The following is a 20,131-nucleotide window of genomic DNA, read 5'->3' as shown; positions in this document are numbered from 1 at the left end:
AATTATTATATTATTATTATTATTTAAATAACTGTTGTTGTTTTTTAAATAAAGCAAAATTAAATCATTTCATACACATCTTACCCATAATGCTCCCTCAATACAATATGGCGGCGTCCATGCGTAAAACATGTTTTTGCACCTTTCCATAAAAAACTTGGAAAACTCCAAGTTTTCTTCAACAACTTAGTATGTACGATGGTTTATTTAACAAGGCTTCTGTATAGGCGATCGTCTGAACACATTCGAGTATGACATTCCTTCTTTTTTTTTTTCAATACATATCTTATTATACATTAGCATGGACTGTGTGTTGGTGATGGGACGTTTACTCGTAGTATCACAATAGTGTACCAACAGACGATCCTCTCCGTAGAGATATTGTCCATTGCCCCACCCCACCCCGAGCAACACATCACTATACGTAGGGCTAGTTTTGCACAAACGGCCGTTTTCACTATTTTGTATACATCTGAAGGCAGTGTCACTGACCATAGACCCTCTTTTAGAGGGTCTATGCACTGACTTATAATTTCTGATTCATCCACCTGAGTGGTTCCATTTGGGTGAAATTTAATAATCTGTCCACCAGTTATTTGCAACCCCAATCTGATTTATTGTACTGTGTTTTTTATTTATTTTTTATTTTCTATATATATTTTATTATTATTTATTTTTATTGTAACTATCGCAACATATTTCACGTTTAGCAAAACTTAATTTTTTTTTTTTAAATATATATACCGGTATATACAAAATATAAGCATATTATTTTAATAACACTCCAGCCTACAAAACATAACTTTTTCATGGATCATGCCGGATTGTTATAAGGATGTAGTCAGATTTTACTAACCACATTTCCCTGGTGTGTTATGCGTGGAGAAAACGCATTATATCAATTTACGAAAAATAGATTGTTGATTATTAGTTCACGCATACATTGAACACAATTCAAGATAGACATGAAGTGCAGCATTTCTAAACTTTTAATTAATATTCTTTTAACAATTATGTTATCTTACAAACTTACGTTGGAAGCAGCTTTCGTCCCCTCTTACTGTGCTTGCTATTATTACCCTGTGTTGGTTTGCCATTGCAATCTGCATACTGTAAACACATTATTCGTTCACTGAATTTTTAATTTAACTAGTTTCACTGATAAGTAAAATCAGCTAAATTAAATCTGTGTAAAATTGCTTAAATATCAACAAATAGTGAAAATAAATGGTTTTACAGTATCCTGTTAAATCCTAGCCTCGTAGTTGAGTTGTTGTGAAATGCATTATTTCATTATGTGGTCCCACATAATTTTCAAAATAATTAAATCAGTCTATAACTCTACACATCACAGGATGCATTTAAAAAAAGATTTGGTGGATTTCAAGACACACTGCGTATCTATGTTAAGGGAGGTGCTGGTGGTATGGGACTTCCCTCGCTAGGCGGACAGGGAGGAGATGGAGGAGATGTGGTTCTAGTAACGTCGTCCAAAATGACGCTTAGAAAATTACAGATGACTGAACCGACCAAAAGATTTACTGCTTCAAATGGAGTGAATAGCAGGTATTGTACACTTTATATCAATACTTAAAGCGTTTTCTCAAAGGCGAATTTTATGAGACTATCATGTTACTTCTAGTTACTTGTATCTCTGTAGCAGGGGTTGGTGTGAATACCATTCAAGGCAAGCAAGCTTGTGATAACAAGCAACTTGTGTAAAATTGATGTCCAAGTTGGATGTTTGGTCATTTTCATTTGTGATTGGTGTAACAGTTTTCCTCATGACGTACCAATCAATTATTTATTATTATTCGTGTATTTAAGATGATGTGACTAAAAAATGAAAGTCAAAGAAGTGAAGACAAATTACATTATGGGAACCAGGGTTACAACAGATGAACAGCGCCGCTGAAATAGCATATGCCCAATGACAATTTATTTTCAATTTTCTGCTTGCAGGGAGAGGCGTTTGGCAGGAATACGAGGAGTAGATAGAATTGTTTCTGTACCTAGTGGAGTTACTGTTGTTTCAGATGATGGGCAAGTTATTGGTAAGTGCATCAGACCATTTTGGCATTAGTCCAAATTTGAACACAGTCGAGCTAAAACTCAATTACTATCTTCTCAATAAGTCCATTGTACTCAGGGCAAGGCTGTTATTGTTTTACTATGTTCAACACCATATTGTATCTATTATTACCTTTATTATATACGGTATCTAGTATTGCCCGGCACTGTTCCCTTAAATTTTTTTGAATCTTGAAAATACTGTGAAAATTTGCCCATTTTCCCCTTGAAATGTTATTTCTGCATACAAAATGCATGGAAAGTTTCTCAAAAGACAAAATTTCACTGAGAAACTATAATTGAATCTGAGAAAATTGAGCGAAAATAAGGCTTAGAGAGAACACTGTTGCCCGGCCTTGTAACGCTATAGAAAGCACACCCACTTTTCATCAGTCAGAACAAAACATTTCATTTTAAATTATATTATGTGTTTATGGTCATGCCATGGTAAAATTGTAATTACACCTATTAGGCATGTGATGAAACCTTTAAGAACTGGGAACGGATTTTGCAGCCCTTGATAGTACTGCTAACACACCCTTGCAATCTTGGGCGCTTCCACTACGCAACCTTGGGCCACAAAATCTGTATCCAACCCAATAAAAATTAATAGTATACTATACCTATTATACTTATTTTTCTTTACATTTAAATGTTTGTGGTTGTCTATTTGTTACACTTTGTTTTTGTTTTGTTTTTTGTTACTTTATTGTATTTTCAACCAAGATATCACCCTGGGATACAGTTTCAATGAAGATTATTATTATTATTATTAATAGTGTACTATACTTAATTATGTCAATAATCCTCACTTGTAGCTGATCTTGATCAACCCGGAAAACAAGTTGTTGTAGCAAAAGGTGGAAAAGGAGGGTGTGCTGCCACTGAATGGAATGGCCAGAAAGGAGAAAGAAAATCTGTCAAACTTGACCTAAAGCTAATTGCTGACATTGGACTTGTTGGGTAGGTCATTGGCAGAATGTGAAAACCAAACCTATTGCATACAATAGAGTTATTTTATTTAGCCAAACACATATGTTGTATTGTCAGCAAAACTTCATTGACAGCCCTTTTAATTTTAAGTAACTTGCCCAAAAATCAAATTTGAAAGTTTGGATTTGGAAGTTTATACTAATAAAAACCAGATGCATTGTACTGTTTATTGAGTATTTTACAACAAATTCCGTATTGTTTGCTGTTACAATTTTGCTTCCCAATTTTGCTCACAACTAACCTAGGGCGTGCAAATGTTAGGTAATGTTGGATGCTGTGGTAACATGAATAAAATCATGTAAACTTTGATAGGTGGGATCTAAGTACCTTGTGAACATTTCCTTTTCCTCCAGGGATTGTGTAAGAGTCAATAAGTAAATAAAAATAAATAAAATGCCTATTCTAGAAACATCTGAAGAGTGTGGTGTACATCTCAGATACATCTTAATTGAAACTGCTTCACACTGAATATTTATTTTGTAATATCATAAACCCCAGTTTGGTCATCAGATAGAGAATACCACATGCAATTTATTGACTTGATGACACCATAAGACACTGAAAACTCAATCACAAGCGAAGCCACGGAACTGCTTGATGGTGTTGGCTACTGACAAGGCAGTTCACGCTTTAAGCTACTGAGCATGTTACTGCACATATATGCAATGCATTGTGGGAGAGATCAAAATTAACAATATTAGGATTCATATCAATAACAATATTCAACTCTTTCATTCATGTCACATTTCACCATGGCATGGCAGACTCATATTTTTTAAATTATCGGTATTCTAATGGTATTAATAATATGTACACAAAAACTGTGAATATATTAATTTTCATTTCAACCCTAACCTTCTTGAGGTCAGTGGATTGACTGGGCTGGCATAGCACATTAAACTACCATAATACCATCATGTTAGAAAGATGGTCTAGTTTCCTCTTTTATTCACAGCTATCCTCGGGGGCGGAGCTACGTCACAGACGTTCTACGTTTCTAAGACGCGCACCACTGTACCATGTATTTCTATGGGCTTTGTGCGCGCTGCTGTGGAACGCCGGTGGAGCCGGTGAAAACTCGAGAAAACAACACAAACTCAACTTTGAAGTAATCCTGAACAACCAAATTTATATATGACACACACGTAGGGCTAATCTTGTTACACTGTTCATGGAACTCTCAACAACCATTGCAAAGTACCGTTTTCTGCGAGTTTTTGGTCTTTGTTTTCACCGCGAGGGTTGCCAGGCGGTAGAAAATGCCCGGATGTCCGCCCCCTAAGATTTTTGTTTTTCCAATGTTAGTGCACCCTCATTGGCAAGTACAGGAAATTTAATTGCTTATTGTATGAATTAGGTTTCCAAATGCCGGGAAATCCACTCTATTGGGAGGACTATCTAGAACCAAACCAAAGATTGCTGACTATCCATGTAAGTGTCAGTGGAATGAGTAGTGTTGTGTTAACTGGAATTATAAAAATAGTGTAGATATATTTTTGGTGTGAATTCCTCTTAGGTTTTATACTGTGTACTCTTCTTACCAACATTGTTGTACTGAATATGATAACACTTGTAGAAACTGTGGTTACAGATGCCATTTTGAATGAATAACATTATTATCACATGGCAAACACATGTTTGAAACTTGCTGCTGAACAGTTTAACAGTGGTGAGATTTTGAACATCTTTCGTTTGGTTTGTTTGGTCCTAATATTCACACTACTACAATGAGTCCTTGAAATCAACCTGTTGTCATCACACATTCTCTTGATCACAATAGGTATGCATACTTCTCTTTATGCCACAATTGTGTATCATTCACCAACATTTGCACTGTGGCTACAACAACAACATCTTCTAATGTCCAAATCAATTGTTTTCAGTTACAACGGTAAAGCCACAAATTGGTATTATTCATTATGACGACAATAGACAGGTAAGGGTTATCTTGATGTATATGTATGTAATATGAGGTTATTAAGAGAATACCTCAAAGTATGCACAAAGACAGTACCGTGGAAGTATCAATCAATGCGCAGCGGAGGTCGATGCGACAGTGCAGCGTACTGTCTGAGTGCATACTTTGAGGTATCCTGGTAATAACCTTATTATTATACATCTTCCTTCCAAGGATACATCATAGGAATTTAGAAAAGAATCAGCAAACACTGTAACTTATGGCGTTACGGCGACAGATGTATAATAATAGTGTTTATTACAAGTTCTTAATAGTGCATGAAAGATATAAAATACAAACAATATATGTTGATGATAAAGATATTTTTGACCTCAACTGCCCTAGTTTGCTGTGATGAGTTGAGTGGTTTTTCGAAAAATAATGTTAGTTTGAGCATAGGATCATGATCGCAAGAACCCTTGTGTCAATTGGAAAAAAAAAACACTCAAAGTTTGGAGGAGCCAAATGAAATGGTTTTCATTTATAGGTGAACACCTGATGGAATTCCACTGTATTCTGTACTAGTGTTGTATTTGTCCTATTAGTAGGGTGAAATTTAGTGATTTTTAAATAATTCTGTGTACAGCAAATGCTATTTTGGATTTATATGTGATTCTATAGATGTGCTTCTAATAGAGCAAATACAGTAATTTTTTTTCATAGAATCTCAGTTTAATGATTTTATTTGATGAAGATATCTCACAATTTGATATTGCAGATCAGCATGGCAGACTTGCCTGGATTGGTAGAGGGCGCTCATCTCAATATTGGAATGGGACACATGTTTTTGAAGCATGTGGAAAGAACAAAATTATTACTGTTCATAATTGATGTGCATGGATTCCAGTTATCTCCAAAATATCTCCACAGGACAGCGTTTGAAACACTCTCTCTACTTAATAGGGTAAGGGGACAATGACGTAAGGAGAATCAAGAAGCATTTCATAACGATAAATTATAATATGTCACCTTACAATTCATTACATGCTAAAAAAAATATGATTAAAGGGCAGTGGTTGTCACACTGCATATGTGCAAGATTTGTATTGATAAATCGTTTTTCCCACAATCCAATGCGCTCTTCTGGAAATCACAAGTATGCATTTTGACCTGGGCACAACTTGCACTAATTATCACCGGTGACTTTTTCATTATCTTTCAATCATCAAAGAAATTACCTAATTAAAGTTTGATAACGTCTAAGTTTGTACTCAATGATCTGCACAAAAGTCAAAGTTGCCATTTTTGTTTACGAGACCCATATCTTGTGCATGTGTGTCGCGACAATCAGTGCCCTTTATTAATATGATCACCTCAGTGACATGTTCTATAAATCTAATTTTTTAGCTTCGCTGTTGACTTTGTCGAACGGAGCTTATCATATGAGTGATTGTCCGTCATCGTCCGTGTCAATGTTTTACTTTTTCGACTTCTTCTTGAAAACTACAAGCCTGAATGCTTTGATACTTGGTGTATATGTACCTTGGGTAGACCTCTCTCAGATTTGTTCATTTCATAATGATATCTTCAATTCTCTAATTTTGGTGAAAATTTTTAGTAATTTTGGTAAAAAGTGATATTTTCGACTTCTTGTTGAAAACCGCAAGTCCAATTGCTTTGATATTACATATATAGATACTACATGTGGACCTCTCTCAGATTTGTTCATTTCATAATGATATCTTCAATTCTCAAATTTTGGTGAATGTTTTTGTAATTTTTGGTAAAAAGTGATATTTTCAGTCCAATTGCTTTGATATTACATATATAGGTACTACATGTGGACCTCTCTCAGATTTGTTCATTTTGTAATGATATCTTCAATTCTCTAATTTTGGTGAATATTTTAAATTTGTAATTTTTGGTAAAAAGTGATATTTTCGACTTGTTGAAAACTGCAAGTCCAATTGCTTTGATATTACATATATATTTACTACATGTGGACCTCTCTCAGATTTGTTCATTTTGTAATGATACATGTATCTTTAATTTTCTAATTTTGGTGAATGTTTTTGTAATTTTTGGTAAAAAGTGATATTTTCAGTCCAATTGCTTTGATATTACATATATAGGTACTACATGTGGACCTCTCTCAGATTTGTTCATTTTGTAATGATATCTTCAATTCTCTAATTTTGGTGAATATTTTAAATTTGTAATTTTTGGTAAAAAGTGATATTTTCGACTTCTTGTTGAAAACCGCAAGTCCAATTGCTTTGATATTACATATATATGTACTACATGTGGACCTCTCTCAGATTTGTTCATTTTGTAATGATATCTTTAATTTTCTAATTTTGGTAAATATTTTTGTCATTTTTGGTAAAAGTGATATTTTCGACTTCTTGTTGAAAACCGCAAGTCCAATTGCTTTGATATTACATATATAGGTACTACATGTGGACCTCTCTCAGATTTGTTCATTTTCTAATGATATCTTCTGTTCTTTAATTGCCATTAGCATTGCTAACAGCGGAGCTATCTCAGCCGACAGGCTGCTTGTTTCTATTTCATCTAGGAACTAGAATTATACAAACCAGAGTTAATTTCAAAACCAGCAATATTAGCCATTAATAAATTGGACACTGAAGAGTCTCAGGAAAAACTGCAGCCTTTATTAGAAAAACTCCAACAATGTGGTAAGTTCAGGTATTTCATGTTATATTACACTACAGTACATTGCATACTACCGGATTCTGTCGTAAATTCGCCCATCCGAAAAATCGCCCTGGGCGGTTTCACAGCTGGTGGGCCCTTTATTTGGGGTTCAAATTTTCAAATATTTTTAGGGGGCTTATATTTTCATTGAAAAATCCACCTACGCCGACTTTCAACACTGGCAGTTGGACCACCCAAAACGAAAGAAACTAAAATTGTATACATTTTTTTCTAGCTGGATTAATAAGTAGACAGCACATCTTTCTCCAATAAAATCACATTAACGAACATCGTGCGTCAAATACAATTATTTTGTTTCATTTTATTAGTAACGAAAGTATATTCTAAAAGAAGTTTCAAATAACAACGAACACAACTGCATTGCTTAGTAGCGAATGATGATCATGGTAGCGCTATCCGGTCATGCTGCGTTTTACAATTGTTGATTATTACCTAGTAATGATTATAATAACGTGCAAAAAATAAATTCGTTGAATTGTTATGAAATGCAAATAAATTTCAACTTATTTCATCGTAAGCGAATGATTCCGATCGCATTTTCAACGCTCGATGCTGTAGAAATGAATATCCGCCATGTTTTGACCTGACCTGACAGGTCAAATCGATAATTAACCAATAAAAACGATAGATGATGCCAACGTGTTCAAATTACCATAACAAATTTAAATATGTTAATGTTATTGAACCCAGCATGGAAGAGATTTGCCGATGTTGTTGTACAATCTTTTGGCTTGGATTTTAATGGGAAAGCGGCATGATTTGTTTTTAAATAAAAAAATAGTTGTTTTCAAAAGATAAACTGAGCATTTGAAGAATAATTGAACATTATTTACAGCGATAACAACTCATTGTCGAAACGAAGCTAACCCGATCACGCTAGTCGCAATACACATCAATACTCTTGATGTGGCTACGGCGAAACTTTTAGGCATCAGAAAAGATTAAAATAGCAACTTAAATAACTGTCGAAAAATCGCCCTGGGCGGTATCTTGGTCCCAATTTTTTTTTAAAAACCCAAACTGCCGTTTAACGGCCCTGGGCGAATTTATGGCAGAATCCGGTATGAGGTTATTACGAGGATACCTCAAAGTATGCAAGAAGACGGTACAGCTGAGTATCGGCTGACACGCAGCGGAGGTTAATGTGCAGCGTGCTGTCTGAGTGCACACTTTGAGGTATTCTCGTAATAACCTTATTATACATCTTTTCGTTCCAATGATACACCATGGAAATGCCGAAATTCAAAATGTTTAGAACAGAATCAGTGAACTTCTTTGTGTGGAGTCCGGTCAAACCCTGGTGGTAGCCATGTTTGTTTTTATTATTAGAGGACGCTTGCGCGCATAATCATCCCATATTTGGAATTCGCATTTCCTTGTATGGTAGGATGAAAATTACCCGTAAAATATCGCAAAATTACGGCACACTGTAACTTACGGTGGCGTTACGGTGACAGATGTATAATAATGTGATGTACACTGTGTTGCATTACATCACTCGTGTAACATTACTGACACTGTAATATTATATTGCTTAGTAATATTACAAACCATTAAATCACTCTTACATTGCATTACATTATTGTAGTCTGAATACCCTGGGGAATATGAAATCAGTTCTAATTATTCGGACAGCTGCTGCACATTGCTTTGACTTTAATTATGATTCTATGATTGACTGTAGTTGATGACAGATGCTCCTCACAATAACATGCACATTATCACAAGGGTTCAGTTCTAGTGTGATAGACTGAAATAATTATTCAAACCAGTCTGTGTAGAATTAGAACTTGTACTTACATACTTGTCTGAAAACAACTACCAGTACATGTAGTAACCACCTCCTCACATTTTGATACACTCCTTCTAGGTATACTCGGTGCATGTTTTTGTCAAGAACTTTTGGCGAAGTTGAATAACAGGATACTTTCTTGCCTTAAATAATGTCACATAATCCTTTTTCTGGCTCACAGCATACAATTTTTTGACTGAGTGGACATAATATTTATGATAATAGTGGAATTGTCTAAAAATTGAGTGATTTTTTTTTTTTTAAATATTATAATCCGGGTTAATAATTTGTGAAAGTTGACTCAAAGATCTGAGATTTATTGCGGTTCAAGGTTCAGAGGATTGTAATCAGATAGCTCTCTTTCAATGAATAATATGTTGTTTGTTATTTTATTAGGTGATTATTCCGATCTTCCTCAAGATATAGCACCATCAATGCCAATTAAATTTAAAGAAATTCTTCAAATATCTGCTAAAGAATCAACCGGACTTGAACCGCTGAAAACGAGAATCCGGGAACTGTTAGACAAGGAAGCAGATGAGGAAAGGGAAAATGATAGACAAGAACTGTTACAATCGAAAGCAAAAGAGAAAATATAGAATGTTGAGCAGACAAGCCTGTATAAATACCCTTTATACTTCTGGAGTGCACTCTTATGTGTGGTGAACCTGGTGTTAAAAGCTCTCCTTTATAGAGCCCTATTCTACAGGTTGCACGAATACATGCCTACATGTAAATAGACATGCAGGATATGCGGCTACAATTTTAAAGACGATGTAGAGGAAATTAGATGATGGCTAAATCTCTTACTCTTATGGTTAGCAGTTTGGCTAAAATATTTTACTGGAGTGGGACACAACAGTCACTTACAATTCAAGGCACATATACCAGAACACACAAAACTTGTTATCATATTTTTTATTAAAGTTAATGTATTGATAGTGATATGAATATGTGTGACTATTAATTGGAGTTGTATGTAAATTTAAAGAATTTAGTAATTCCAACCAACAATTCATTGTGAATCAATAAAGCACAGCAATGAAAATGTACTTATACTAGTCTACATCCACATCCATTGTGTTAGTGACCACTTTCAGACAGTCCAGAGGCATAAGCAACTCGTGTATAAAAACTCCTTTCAGTAGATTTGCCTATGTTTAAGAGACCAAAATGATAATTAACATTACTTATTTGATTTTGTTGCAACAGTACCTCATTATTTTTTCGACATGACAGATGTACGTGTTGGCAATCCATGAAAAAAAAAAAATAATCCAAACTCCACCCGTGTATAAAGACCATTTTAATGAAGTCCTTTGGATGGTTGGTAAAAGCTAGTGCTAATAATTATATACTGCTAGTCTTACTTGACTCCAGCATTTGACAATTTTTAATATCAAATTTATACAACTTCAAAAATAATCTGGCTCAGTATGCACATCCTGGCACCAACACCTTGCAGCACCCACCAGTCGACTATTCAAAAACATGGCAGTAATTAAATATATAAAATACCACAATATATCAATTATTTATATAAAAAAGGCCCTCTATAGCTGCACCACAAATCCAATACTTTGTAAATGATTGCATCATTGTAGCAAGCATTTAGTGTCTAGATAGCAAAATTCATATACAAAATTAAATACAATGTATAAGCAAATAAACAAAATATCATTCCATTTATATATGCAGTTTTTTTTTTACTACAAGTATACTGACCACTTGGAAATAAAGGACAACACACTGCTAATTATTGCATAGTAACAGGACAGGGGTGTGCACAATAGGCAAGTCAAGCCAATTTAATTTATTTAAGCAAAGATCTCTGTTCGAACCCTGTTATCACACAAAAGACAGTGCAGAGTCCTTTATTTAAATTATAATACCATGAACTATTGAAAAATTTAAATATACATGGGAGTGGTATAGTGTGGTAAGCGTCTGCATGACACGTGTATTTCAGTTGAACGTAAACGTAAAATATATGAAAATGACTAGGATTTCATTACCTGAACAAATAGAAATGGGTTTGTTATTTAAACCATCTATACAAAATTGGGGATACATTCAATGTTGAGTCGCACACGTGCACTATCTTGTTTGTGCATTGACCTCGCACAGTGCATGTAATACAAATGAGAATGCAGCATTTCAATAACAGGCAGCAAATGGTATTATAATACCCTAGTGTACATTCATGATGAACAATTTAATTGAATATTTGAAACTTCACTTCCTGGTCATTTATCCGGGTAGAAGCTTAACTTGTTTTAACCCGCTTAGGTGATGGCACATCAGTAGTATCGTTGACACCTTTATCATTTGAATCTTGGTTTGGGCTTGAACACTTCGCTGGTTTGTATTTTGACCTGTCCAACCCGAGGAACTCACAGGCATTGCCAGCAAGTAGTTTGTCCTACAAGAAATATACATGTTCATCAGTATCAATGACAATGAATAATATCAAAAATATACATTTTGACTACACTACTTGGTACCCCCAAGTAAGTTGTATTTTTCCCATGAAAAATCAATTGAATAGTATTTTCAGGAGAGAACATCCAGGCATTTTCACCACCTGACAACCACAACTGATTAAATAGCAGTTGCAAACTCTCAAACAAAAGTACTTTAGGAGAGACTCTGCTGAAAAACAGAGCCCATAGAAATGCATGGTACAGTGGTGAGCGTCTTAGCAATATAGAACCGTTCTGTGATGAATAAATAGTACCAATTTTCACTTTTTTTATAAAATGATTCTTACTAAATACAAATTAGAATATGCTGCTCACAAATCAGAATTGATGACAGAGTTTCTGAATTAATACAACATAGATATATTGCAACAGTTTGACAATTCAAATTTGCTGTTGTGTCTGTACTAACCTTCAGCTCGGGAGTGAAATTTTCCATGGATTCTATCAGTTTACCTGGATGATGTTCACCAAGAGGAAATGGGTAATCACTCCCCAGCAAGACATTACCCTACAAAAGATATTGAGATAGTATTACCCCACTGTGAAAACGGGACATAACTGGAAGTAATGCTGTATATATCAAAAGTACCGATAAGCTGTGTGTGCATTCAATTGGTCTTGTAGTTCTCAGTGTCTTTAAGCATCACTTTTTGGGAATGCCTAGTGGCTGAGTGGAAGCCAAGCTGGGGTGTGTAGCTAGAAGATTTGGTGCTGTGGTAGCCAGTTTGAATCACACATATGGTCTTGTAGTTCTCAGTGTGTTTAAGCATCACTTTTTGGGGATGCCTAGTGGCTAAGAGGAAGCCAAGCTTGGGTGTGTAGCTAGAAGATTTGGTGCTGTGGTAGCCAGTTTGAATCACACATATGGTTCTTTCTCCATATATATGTATAGCATTACGTTTACTTCCTTACTTATGTAATTATAATGTTATGCAACCAATCAAGTTTCCCTTCACTCATCTATTCATGTAACTGGACTACCGGTACTTTATTGATCAGATTGATATCGTACATGCTTTATTAAGTGTTGGCCATACAGGGCAAATCTATTTTGAACAATTTGAATACAAAAACAAGACTGATATGTGATATTTGAATGCTCAAGGCATCATGATAAAGGTAATTTTAGGATGATCGAATACAAAATAAGACACCAATATCAGGGAAATATACATGCGAGACATAACAAAATGTAACTTGGCCAATATTTTTTTCATAATGTATATCCAATTATAAAGAAGACCGGATAACAATTATTTGAGTTGTTGATTATTACGAGGATGACCTCAACAGCCAATTTTGCTTCATGTACATTCCCCTCAATCTATCATGAAGCCAAGGAGATTAATAATTATAAGTGTAGTGTTATGCTTACCTCTCCAATAACATCAACCAGTAAACTCAGAGCCTTAGGATCATGTGTTAACGAATCTGTATAAAATTTTCCAAGATATTTGCGTGGATTAATTGGATTGTCCACTGCACACAGGTCCGGTCTGACGTTAAATCCATGTTCGATACGACCAATGGTATAAGGAAAAGCACCACCTGTCAGATTGGAATGATATACAGTGTTTCACTTATTGTTGCAAAAATCATTCTTTTGAAGATCATGTATAGTAAAATTAATGTATTTGTAAGCCCTGAATCTTTTTGGTATTCTATCCCACATTTCAGAAGTATATGCGTACAAACTGTCCTTCACTTTTTCATGATTATTAGTGCAAGCTCATCAACTCATGTTTGAATGGCGAGATCAAAAAGCTGTATGCGTGGAGCATGAAGGTTGGCTTCCCTTGGCTGCTACCATGGTATAGTGCTACTCAAGTTTCATTATCGTTTATATTTTGTTTGTAGCCTTTGACATACTAATATGAACTAGTATGTGCCATATACCAAATACAACAATTTACAGTATTTGCAAGATATCCAGATCAAAAGTTTCTTACAAATAGCTGAACATTAACAAGCATTTCTGTTTAGCAGATAATGGATGAGTAGCTAAACTATAACGTGCAAGAGCTGCAAGTAACATTACGTTGTGGATCTGATACCATATTACAAAGCATGACAGTATTTACCTCCATGTGCAAAACAAACTTTAAGTTTGGGAAACTCTTCAAGAACACCTCCAAATATGAGAGAACACATAGCTGTTGTGGTCTCTGCTGGCATACCAACCAACCAGGGCAACCAGTATTTAGACATTCTGCCACTTAGATCCATGTCCCAGGGATGAACAAATATCGCACAACCAACCTCCTCTGCAGCCTACAAAGTTATGTACAAATATGCATCAATAATTTGTTGTTCATCTGAAACACACAAGATTCTGTTCACACCAGGATTAAATCAGATGAAGATTTTAGCTATTGATAACCTTAGCTAATATACTGGTATAAGTACAATTAGTACTTACAGCATATATGGGTTGTAATTCTGGTGCATCAAGATTCATTTCATTGATATGGGAACCAATCTGAATACCAGGAAATCCTAACTCCTGTAAACATAAGTACATGTAGTATAACATAGTAAAATATGCATTGTTAAAAATGAATTCACTATGGCAGGGTAAGTACAAACAACACTGAACCTCGATCCAAGGTTGAGTTGTGTTTTCTAACCATGCATATACACTGGGACACTTAGCATAACAGTATTGTCTGTGGATTAGAATTTACCTGAACACATCTTTTCAGTTCCTGCACAGCCAACTCAGGTGCTTGCATAGGTACTGTTCCAAGACCTACAAATCGTGTTGGATACTTTTTGCATGTTTTTGCCAAGTCATCATTTAGAATGTGACATAGATCTAGTGTATCTTCTGGTTTGGCCCAATAACTGAACATAACAGGTACAGTAGATAGCGCTTGTACACTAACACCTAAAGATGAGATTATAAATGAGATGGTAAACAAACATCAAGTTAAAATTGTTGAGCTGAAAACATACAATATTAAAATTAAACAAATTTGAGCACTGTTAATACTATTTTCCAGATTTGTTTTTTCAATTTTGAGCAAGACCTAAGGTCAATGAAAATTGACACCTATTTAGCCAAAAAATAACAAAAAATTAGTGAAAAAAAACAACAACATAAAAATGTGCACTTATTGCACAAAATTTTTGCATGTAAAACTATGGCATTCAAAGAGTTAACAAAGTTTCTGCTGACACTGTTATACATGTTTACCATTTATATTGGCTATTTATGGAGGATTTCAGAAAACAATGTGTCAACCAATTATGTAAAACATATGCAAACACATCACTGGAAAGTGAACATCGTGAACATCAAAATCCTAATTCTCTGTATCATAAATACAGCAAGTCCATTGGATTCAGCAATAATCATGTGACTTGACTACAATGTGAAAGTTTTTGCTGGTTTTGATAAGAAAGGCTTGACAAAAAATACAGAGAGAATTACCGGTAAAAGGATTAAAAAGTGAGCTACCTTCACAGATTGAAAAGCTTGGTCCAGATTACTGGGCACCACAATTTTATAGAAACCTTATACATGGTCCTTCAGATATTTTTAACAAAAATACAACTAAGATTCATTACCAGTTTCATCCATCTCTTGTATTCTAACTTCAGGATCCCAACAATTCGGTTGAACTTCACGGAACATTTGTCCATCTTTCATCATTTTGGCTTTGTCTTTACAGTGGTGATGTAACTGAACCCATCCACCATAACCATATCTCTGGAGAAAAGAATTTTTGATAATTGATAAATGACTGTGCTAACGTCTGCGTTCAGTGACAGAATTCTATTTCCATCATGCACTGAGATTCTGCCTCAAAAGTACACAAAGGAAAATATTTGAATGTGTTGTAAACGTAATGCACAAGGTGAACATTCAAATGTGTTTAAACATTTTTTAACAGCGTTTTACATTCTATTGTTTTCGGTGTCAGATGAATAAGAATAAACACCGTAACGTTATAAGTTACAGTCTGCCGTAATTTTTCCGTATTGCACTCGGTATTTTCATCCCTTCATATTAAAAAATGCGAATTCCAAATATGGAATGATTATGTGCGTTAACGTTCTCTAATAATAAAAAGAAACATGGCTGCCCTCAAGGTTTGACTGGACCCCACACAAAGAAGTTCATTAAATCTGTTCTAAATGTTTCGGATTTCGGCATTCCCATGATGAATTCCTGGGAGAAAATGATGTATAATAATAAGGTTATTACGAGAATACTGCTGTATGTCGGCCAATACTCCCGCTGTACTGTCTTTGTGCATACTTTGAAGTATCCTCATAATATTCAAATGCTGATGTATTTTTTTGTGTTAAAATTTATGAAGATTCATGCTAGTTTGGAAGAACCTCAGAGAATTCTTGATTATTTTCCACAATTTATACCATTTTAAGTTCCATCTCAGTATATAAATAAATATAAATTTCATTTGCAATAATATTGAAATTGAAACTCGTACAATCAATATTTGATTATTGCAAAAAAACAAAAGAATTAAATGTCACAAAAACAATTAAATGTACCGCTCCTGGTTCAAATTTGAGATTGATTTGAGTTGTTACAGGAATGCTGAATGACGAATGCAGCTCCTTGGTACACAAAATCAAATCAGTCAATTTAACCAAGGTCAAATACAGCTTTTCCTAACATGGTAATGAACAGGTTCGTTGGGTCCACCATGGATAATCAGCTTCAGTGTAACTATGTGAATCAAACCATCAATTATTAATGGTATTCTAAATGTTGATGACTACTGAACAGTGAACAACTTGTATGTTGTCACTTGTGTACGGTGTGCACGGAAATAGTAATGACTACTTTTTATTTTTCTAAATCAAATCAAATTAATCAAACAGTGATTTTGCATCCAGACCCAGTCCTTTTCAATTGATGCACACATAGAATAATACATCACATATCTCTGTACATGGATATCTAAATTGGATACCCGAACATGACATAACAGCTACAGTTTCATATGCTTGTATCTAAATACAACTAAGGTAACAACAAGGGGAAATTAGTTAAAAATTCATCTGTGATACAGACATTCTTTAAAAGATACTAAACATGTTACTATAACAACCTATACATCGTCTAACGCTTGGACATTAGTGAATATGGTAATGCATATGCAGAACCAATATTTGCCTAAAGGACTACCTGACTATCAATTGTAACTATTTTTTACAATTCTGACTATCTGAAACACCATTTTAAACACTTTTAGTCATGTGAATAACCCTTGAATTACACAGGACATTCATAATGTTCTAGACTATTTATTCGCCTTTGTTTTCTAGCTATGATCAAATAACAGTGGCGTTCACGTTTACCAAGTCGGCACCTGCCAAAACTTGTGTGTGAACGGGCATGTGCCGAAAAAAAATCAATCTCGATAGATAGATAGATGCTTGGGATCGAAACTCTACACATGCAGAGATTTGCTGCCTGTACGCCCGGCACAAGCCGAAATCACGCCCTTGGTGGTAAATTTAAGAGAACATATGCTCAATCATACTAGTATGAAATGACGATGACAGGAAATGCAGATATACTAGTATATGCTCGGATGCTGTAGTTACGAATGAAATGAATGCAAACCGCCGTCAGCAACGCATATTTATGTGCTACTGCAACTGCTATTTTCTGGCAATGCTACATAGCCGTGAAAAAAATAATTGTATTTTCGAATCTTATTCGTTCATGAGTACGATGACTCGTAATAAATACCATAACAACAGATCGATATAATTTCAATATAGCAATTATTATCATCATATGCGTATTGTTTTCCATGTTTGGGTCAAATAACAGATCAACGAATAAGGGTGTCGGTCCTAAGTGGGTCTCGAATAATGTGAACGCAACTGCTGTAATGCCTTTGCAAACAATTAAAAATTTCGGCATGTGCCGAGATCCTGTATCGTGAACATAGTAAATGATAGTAAAGCAAAACCTCGCGAAGCTTAAAACCACTGTTAAATTTGTTTGAACTCTAAAATTAGCTGTCAGGTAATCCCTATCGACACTGGTAGGGCATATGCACTATCATATTCATAGTCTGATGATAGGTAGTTATAGTATAATGCTGAGTAGCTATTAAAGACTTGGCAGTCTTGTGTGTATATATATATATCCTGGTTAATCTGATGATCAACATAAGCCTTAAAAGGCAAATTGTGACAGGTGAACAGACCTCCACCCCAGGGGTAGGATCTAGAGGAAAATAAAAAAAACAATAATTGATTACCGCTTACATATCTATTTTGTGTTGAAATATTGCTTAGAAATAATTAAAAAATAACATCTAAAATGTCACTACTAGAATTTACCCATGGTAGGAGAAAAATCTATATGTCTACTGTGAAACCATGGAACTAAAAACCAACCCACATTGAGCCCATGGGGTGACATTTTTGAGCATTTCTTTAAATGATATCTAATCAATCTTTCGTTAAAAACTATAGTAAGTAATTATTTTATGTTTGTTTTTTCAGCTAGGTCCTACCAGTACCACAGGATTTCGTAAACTTGCTACGTCTTTGTTACCGGTATTTTCTGTATGGGCTTCGCTAATGTTACGTCCCAGTAACATGGACCATGCCCATGCACATGCACAGACATAGAAAGGTTACGAGACACAGTGGCTCCTACCTGCCATACTTAGATCACCAGGCCCCTTCGTAAACCCCCAGGGAAAAAAACAACCGAATTACCACGAAACTGCTACAATAAACACACCTCTTTCAAGTCCGGCCATCTCTCTGGCAGAATATGATTGTGAATATCAATTTTCATAGTCACGGTCTAACAAAAAATCACTCTGGCATAGAACGTTCACGTCCGTAAATTTGACCGTCTGCCAGGATCGGGTTGTTGTCCCAGGTGACGTAGTGAATCAAGCCCGAACCGAGAACACAGATATATATTGGTCGATTTCTGGCTTCTATTCGCTCCACGTAGTTTCTCGCACTTGGTCAAAAGATAAACTTGTCGACACGTATCAGGTTTATGATGACATTTCTGATAAAAACAACATACGTCACAGTTGTGGAGTCTAAAACTTGCGGAGACCAATTCCGGAAATGACGTACTCGTAACCTTGAGTGAAGATCGACCTGTAAAGATTGTATGCTAATTTATGACCTCTCAACCGGTATTGACAGGGAGAGCTTGCTCACATTTTATATACCACGTTTATACAACTGTACAAAACATCTTTAAATTGTAAAAAAAAACAAAAACAAAATTGAATAGTTTTCACATGACGTCATTGCAACCTATCTAATAGCTACTGTTTAGCAATTTGGCAACACCCTAAAAGAGATTTAAGATTTGGCCAATTTACTTGTAAAGAAATGCGTGTTTTGGCTAATAAAAAAATAATATACTAATCGTACCTACCCAACCATTTGCCATAATCCCAATGACAAGACACGTTTAGGAAATAATTGGCTATCTCTTTTTAGGGATTCCCACTATTTACGTCAGGAATCATGATTTCCGCTATGGGGCAGGCAATTAGAAATTCAAAGAGAAATTCCGTACAAATGATAGTCATCATTAAGACGAGAGAATAGCACACATATGAGCAGAACTATCAAAATAGACGTATAACTGTTTTAAATTAAGTAAGGAAAATTTCTTTCTTTATTGTAAACCTTTTTGAAGGGTTGTAATATCTTCATCTGTACGCAACACTTTATTTTTTCAAAATGGAATTATTTTGTCCATGTTTATTTCATTTATGCACGAAATGTGTGATAATGTAGTATTGTGATAATAATATAGCAGGAAGACGTATCGTCGTGGGATGTTCTTTTAACAATGTGCCATCCATATGTACATATGCCAATTAATAGGTGTACCATTAACAAACATTGACTATTGGTAATATCTACGGTACTTCCGAAGTGCTTGTGATAACATACAATAATATAACATACAAGGCACGCATAGTAGTGACCAGCTAAACTACCTGTGATTTAAAATCATCGACTACATTTTAATCAAATTGACTGCTGCAATCAATTAAATAAAACCATATCTGATGCACTGACAAACACGAGGTCATTTCAAAATTGCCTGTACATTCCCCGGTGTACATTATCGTGGGATTAACTTTGTTTTCTTTGAATAATTTGGTTTTCTGATAT

General features: G+C 34.9%; 2 protein-coding genes across 3 annotated transcripts; one reads left to right on the top strand and one right to left on the bottom strand.

The window, feature by feature from the left end:
- Positions 1-97: 97 nt before the first annotated feature.
- On the top strand, positions 98-10,436 carry LOC100378726 (GTP-binding protein 10-like). Its single transcript, XM_002737201.3, has 9 exons — positions 98-249; positions 1,355-1,566; positions 1,963-2,054; positions 2,889-3,033; positions 4,421-4,494; positions 4,947-4,999; positions 5,739-5,924; positions 7,539-7,659; positions 9,888-10,436. Exons 1-9 carry the CDS (start codon positions 199-201, stop codon positions 10,088-10,090), a joined length of 1,137 nt encoding a protein of 378 aa, XP_002737247.1. The 5' UTR covers positions 98-198; the 3' UTR covers positions 10,091-10,436.
- LOC100377682 (2-amino-3-carboxymuconate-6-semialdehyde decarboxylase-like) lies at positions 10,395-19,076 on the bottom strand. Of its 2 annotated transcripts, none has more exons than XM_002737194.4 (8): positions 18,717-19,076; positions 15,545-15,686; positions 14,659-14,861; positions 14,394-14,477; positions 14,056-14,245; positions 13,350-13,522; positions 12,384-12,482; positions 10,395-11,913 (listed from the first exon to the last, which is right to left on the bottom strand). In XM_002737194.4, the coding sequence occupies exons 1-8, from the start codon at positions 18,771-18,773 to the stop codon at positions 11,758-11,760; spliced, it is 1,104 nt and encodes a 367-aa protein (XP_002737240.1). In that variant the 5' UTR covers positions 18,774-19,076; the 3' UTR covers positions 10,395-11,757. The 2 variants fall into 2 exon arrangements, with proteins under 2 accessions (XP_002737240.1, XP_085357309.1); XM_085501183.1 differs by having other exon boundaries at positions 18,630-18,758.
- Between the last annotated feature and the right edge of the window lie 1,055 nt (positions 19,077-20,131).

The sequence above is a fragment of the Saccoglossus kowalevskii genome, chromosome 7 (genome assembly GCF_978046115.1).
Source record: "Saccoglossus kowalevskii chromosome 7, keSacKowa6.1, whole genome shotgun sequence".
Taxonomy (NCBI): Eukaryota; Metazoa; Hemichordata; class Enteropneusta; family Harrimaniidae; genus Saccoglossus; species Saccoglossus kowalevskii.
Note: the sequence above shows the minus strand (reverse complement) of the source record. Positions and strands in the feature narration are given on the sequence as shown.

What these genes read in the sequence shown, in the direction of transcription:
- LOC100378726 (XM_002737201.3), top strand. Translation starts at nt 199, where the DNA reads ATGGTTTATTTAACAAGGCTTCTGTATAGGCGATCGTCTGAACACATT. An exon ending in AGATGATGGGCAAGTTATTG is followed by an intron (nt 2,055 to 2,888) that starts GTAAGTGCATCA and finishes CCTCACTTGTAG; the next exon opens with CTGATCTTGATCAACCCGGA. An exon ending in ATTATGACGACAATAGACAG is followed by an intron (nt 5,000 to 5,738) that starts GTAAGGGTTATC and finishes TTGATATTGCAG; the next exon opens with ATCAGCATGGCAGACTTGCC.
- LOC100377682 (XM_002737194.4), bottom strand. Translation starts at nt 18,773, where the DNA reads ATGAAAATTGATATTCACAATCATATTCTGCCAGAGAGATGGCCGGAC. An exon ending in ACAAGAGATGGATGAAACTG is followed by an intron (nt 14,862 to 15,544) that starts GTAATGAATCTT and finishes TCTCATCTTTAG; the next exon opens with GTGTTAGTGTACAAGCGCTA. An exon ending in TGGTTGATGTTATTGGAGAG is followed by an intron (nt 12,483 to 13,349) that starts GTAAGCATAACA and finishes TATCTTTTGTAG; the next exon opens with GGTAATGTCTTGCTGGGGAG.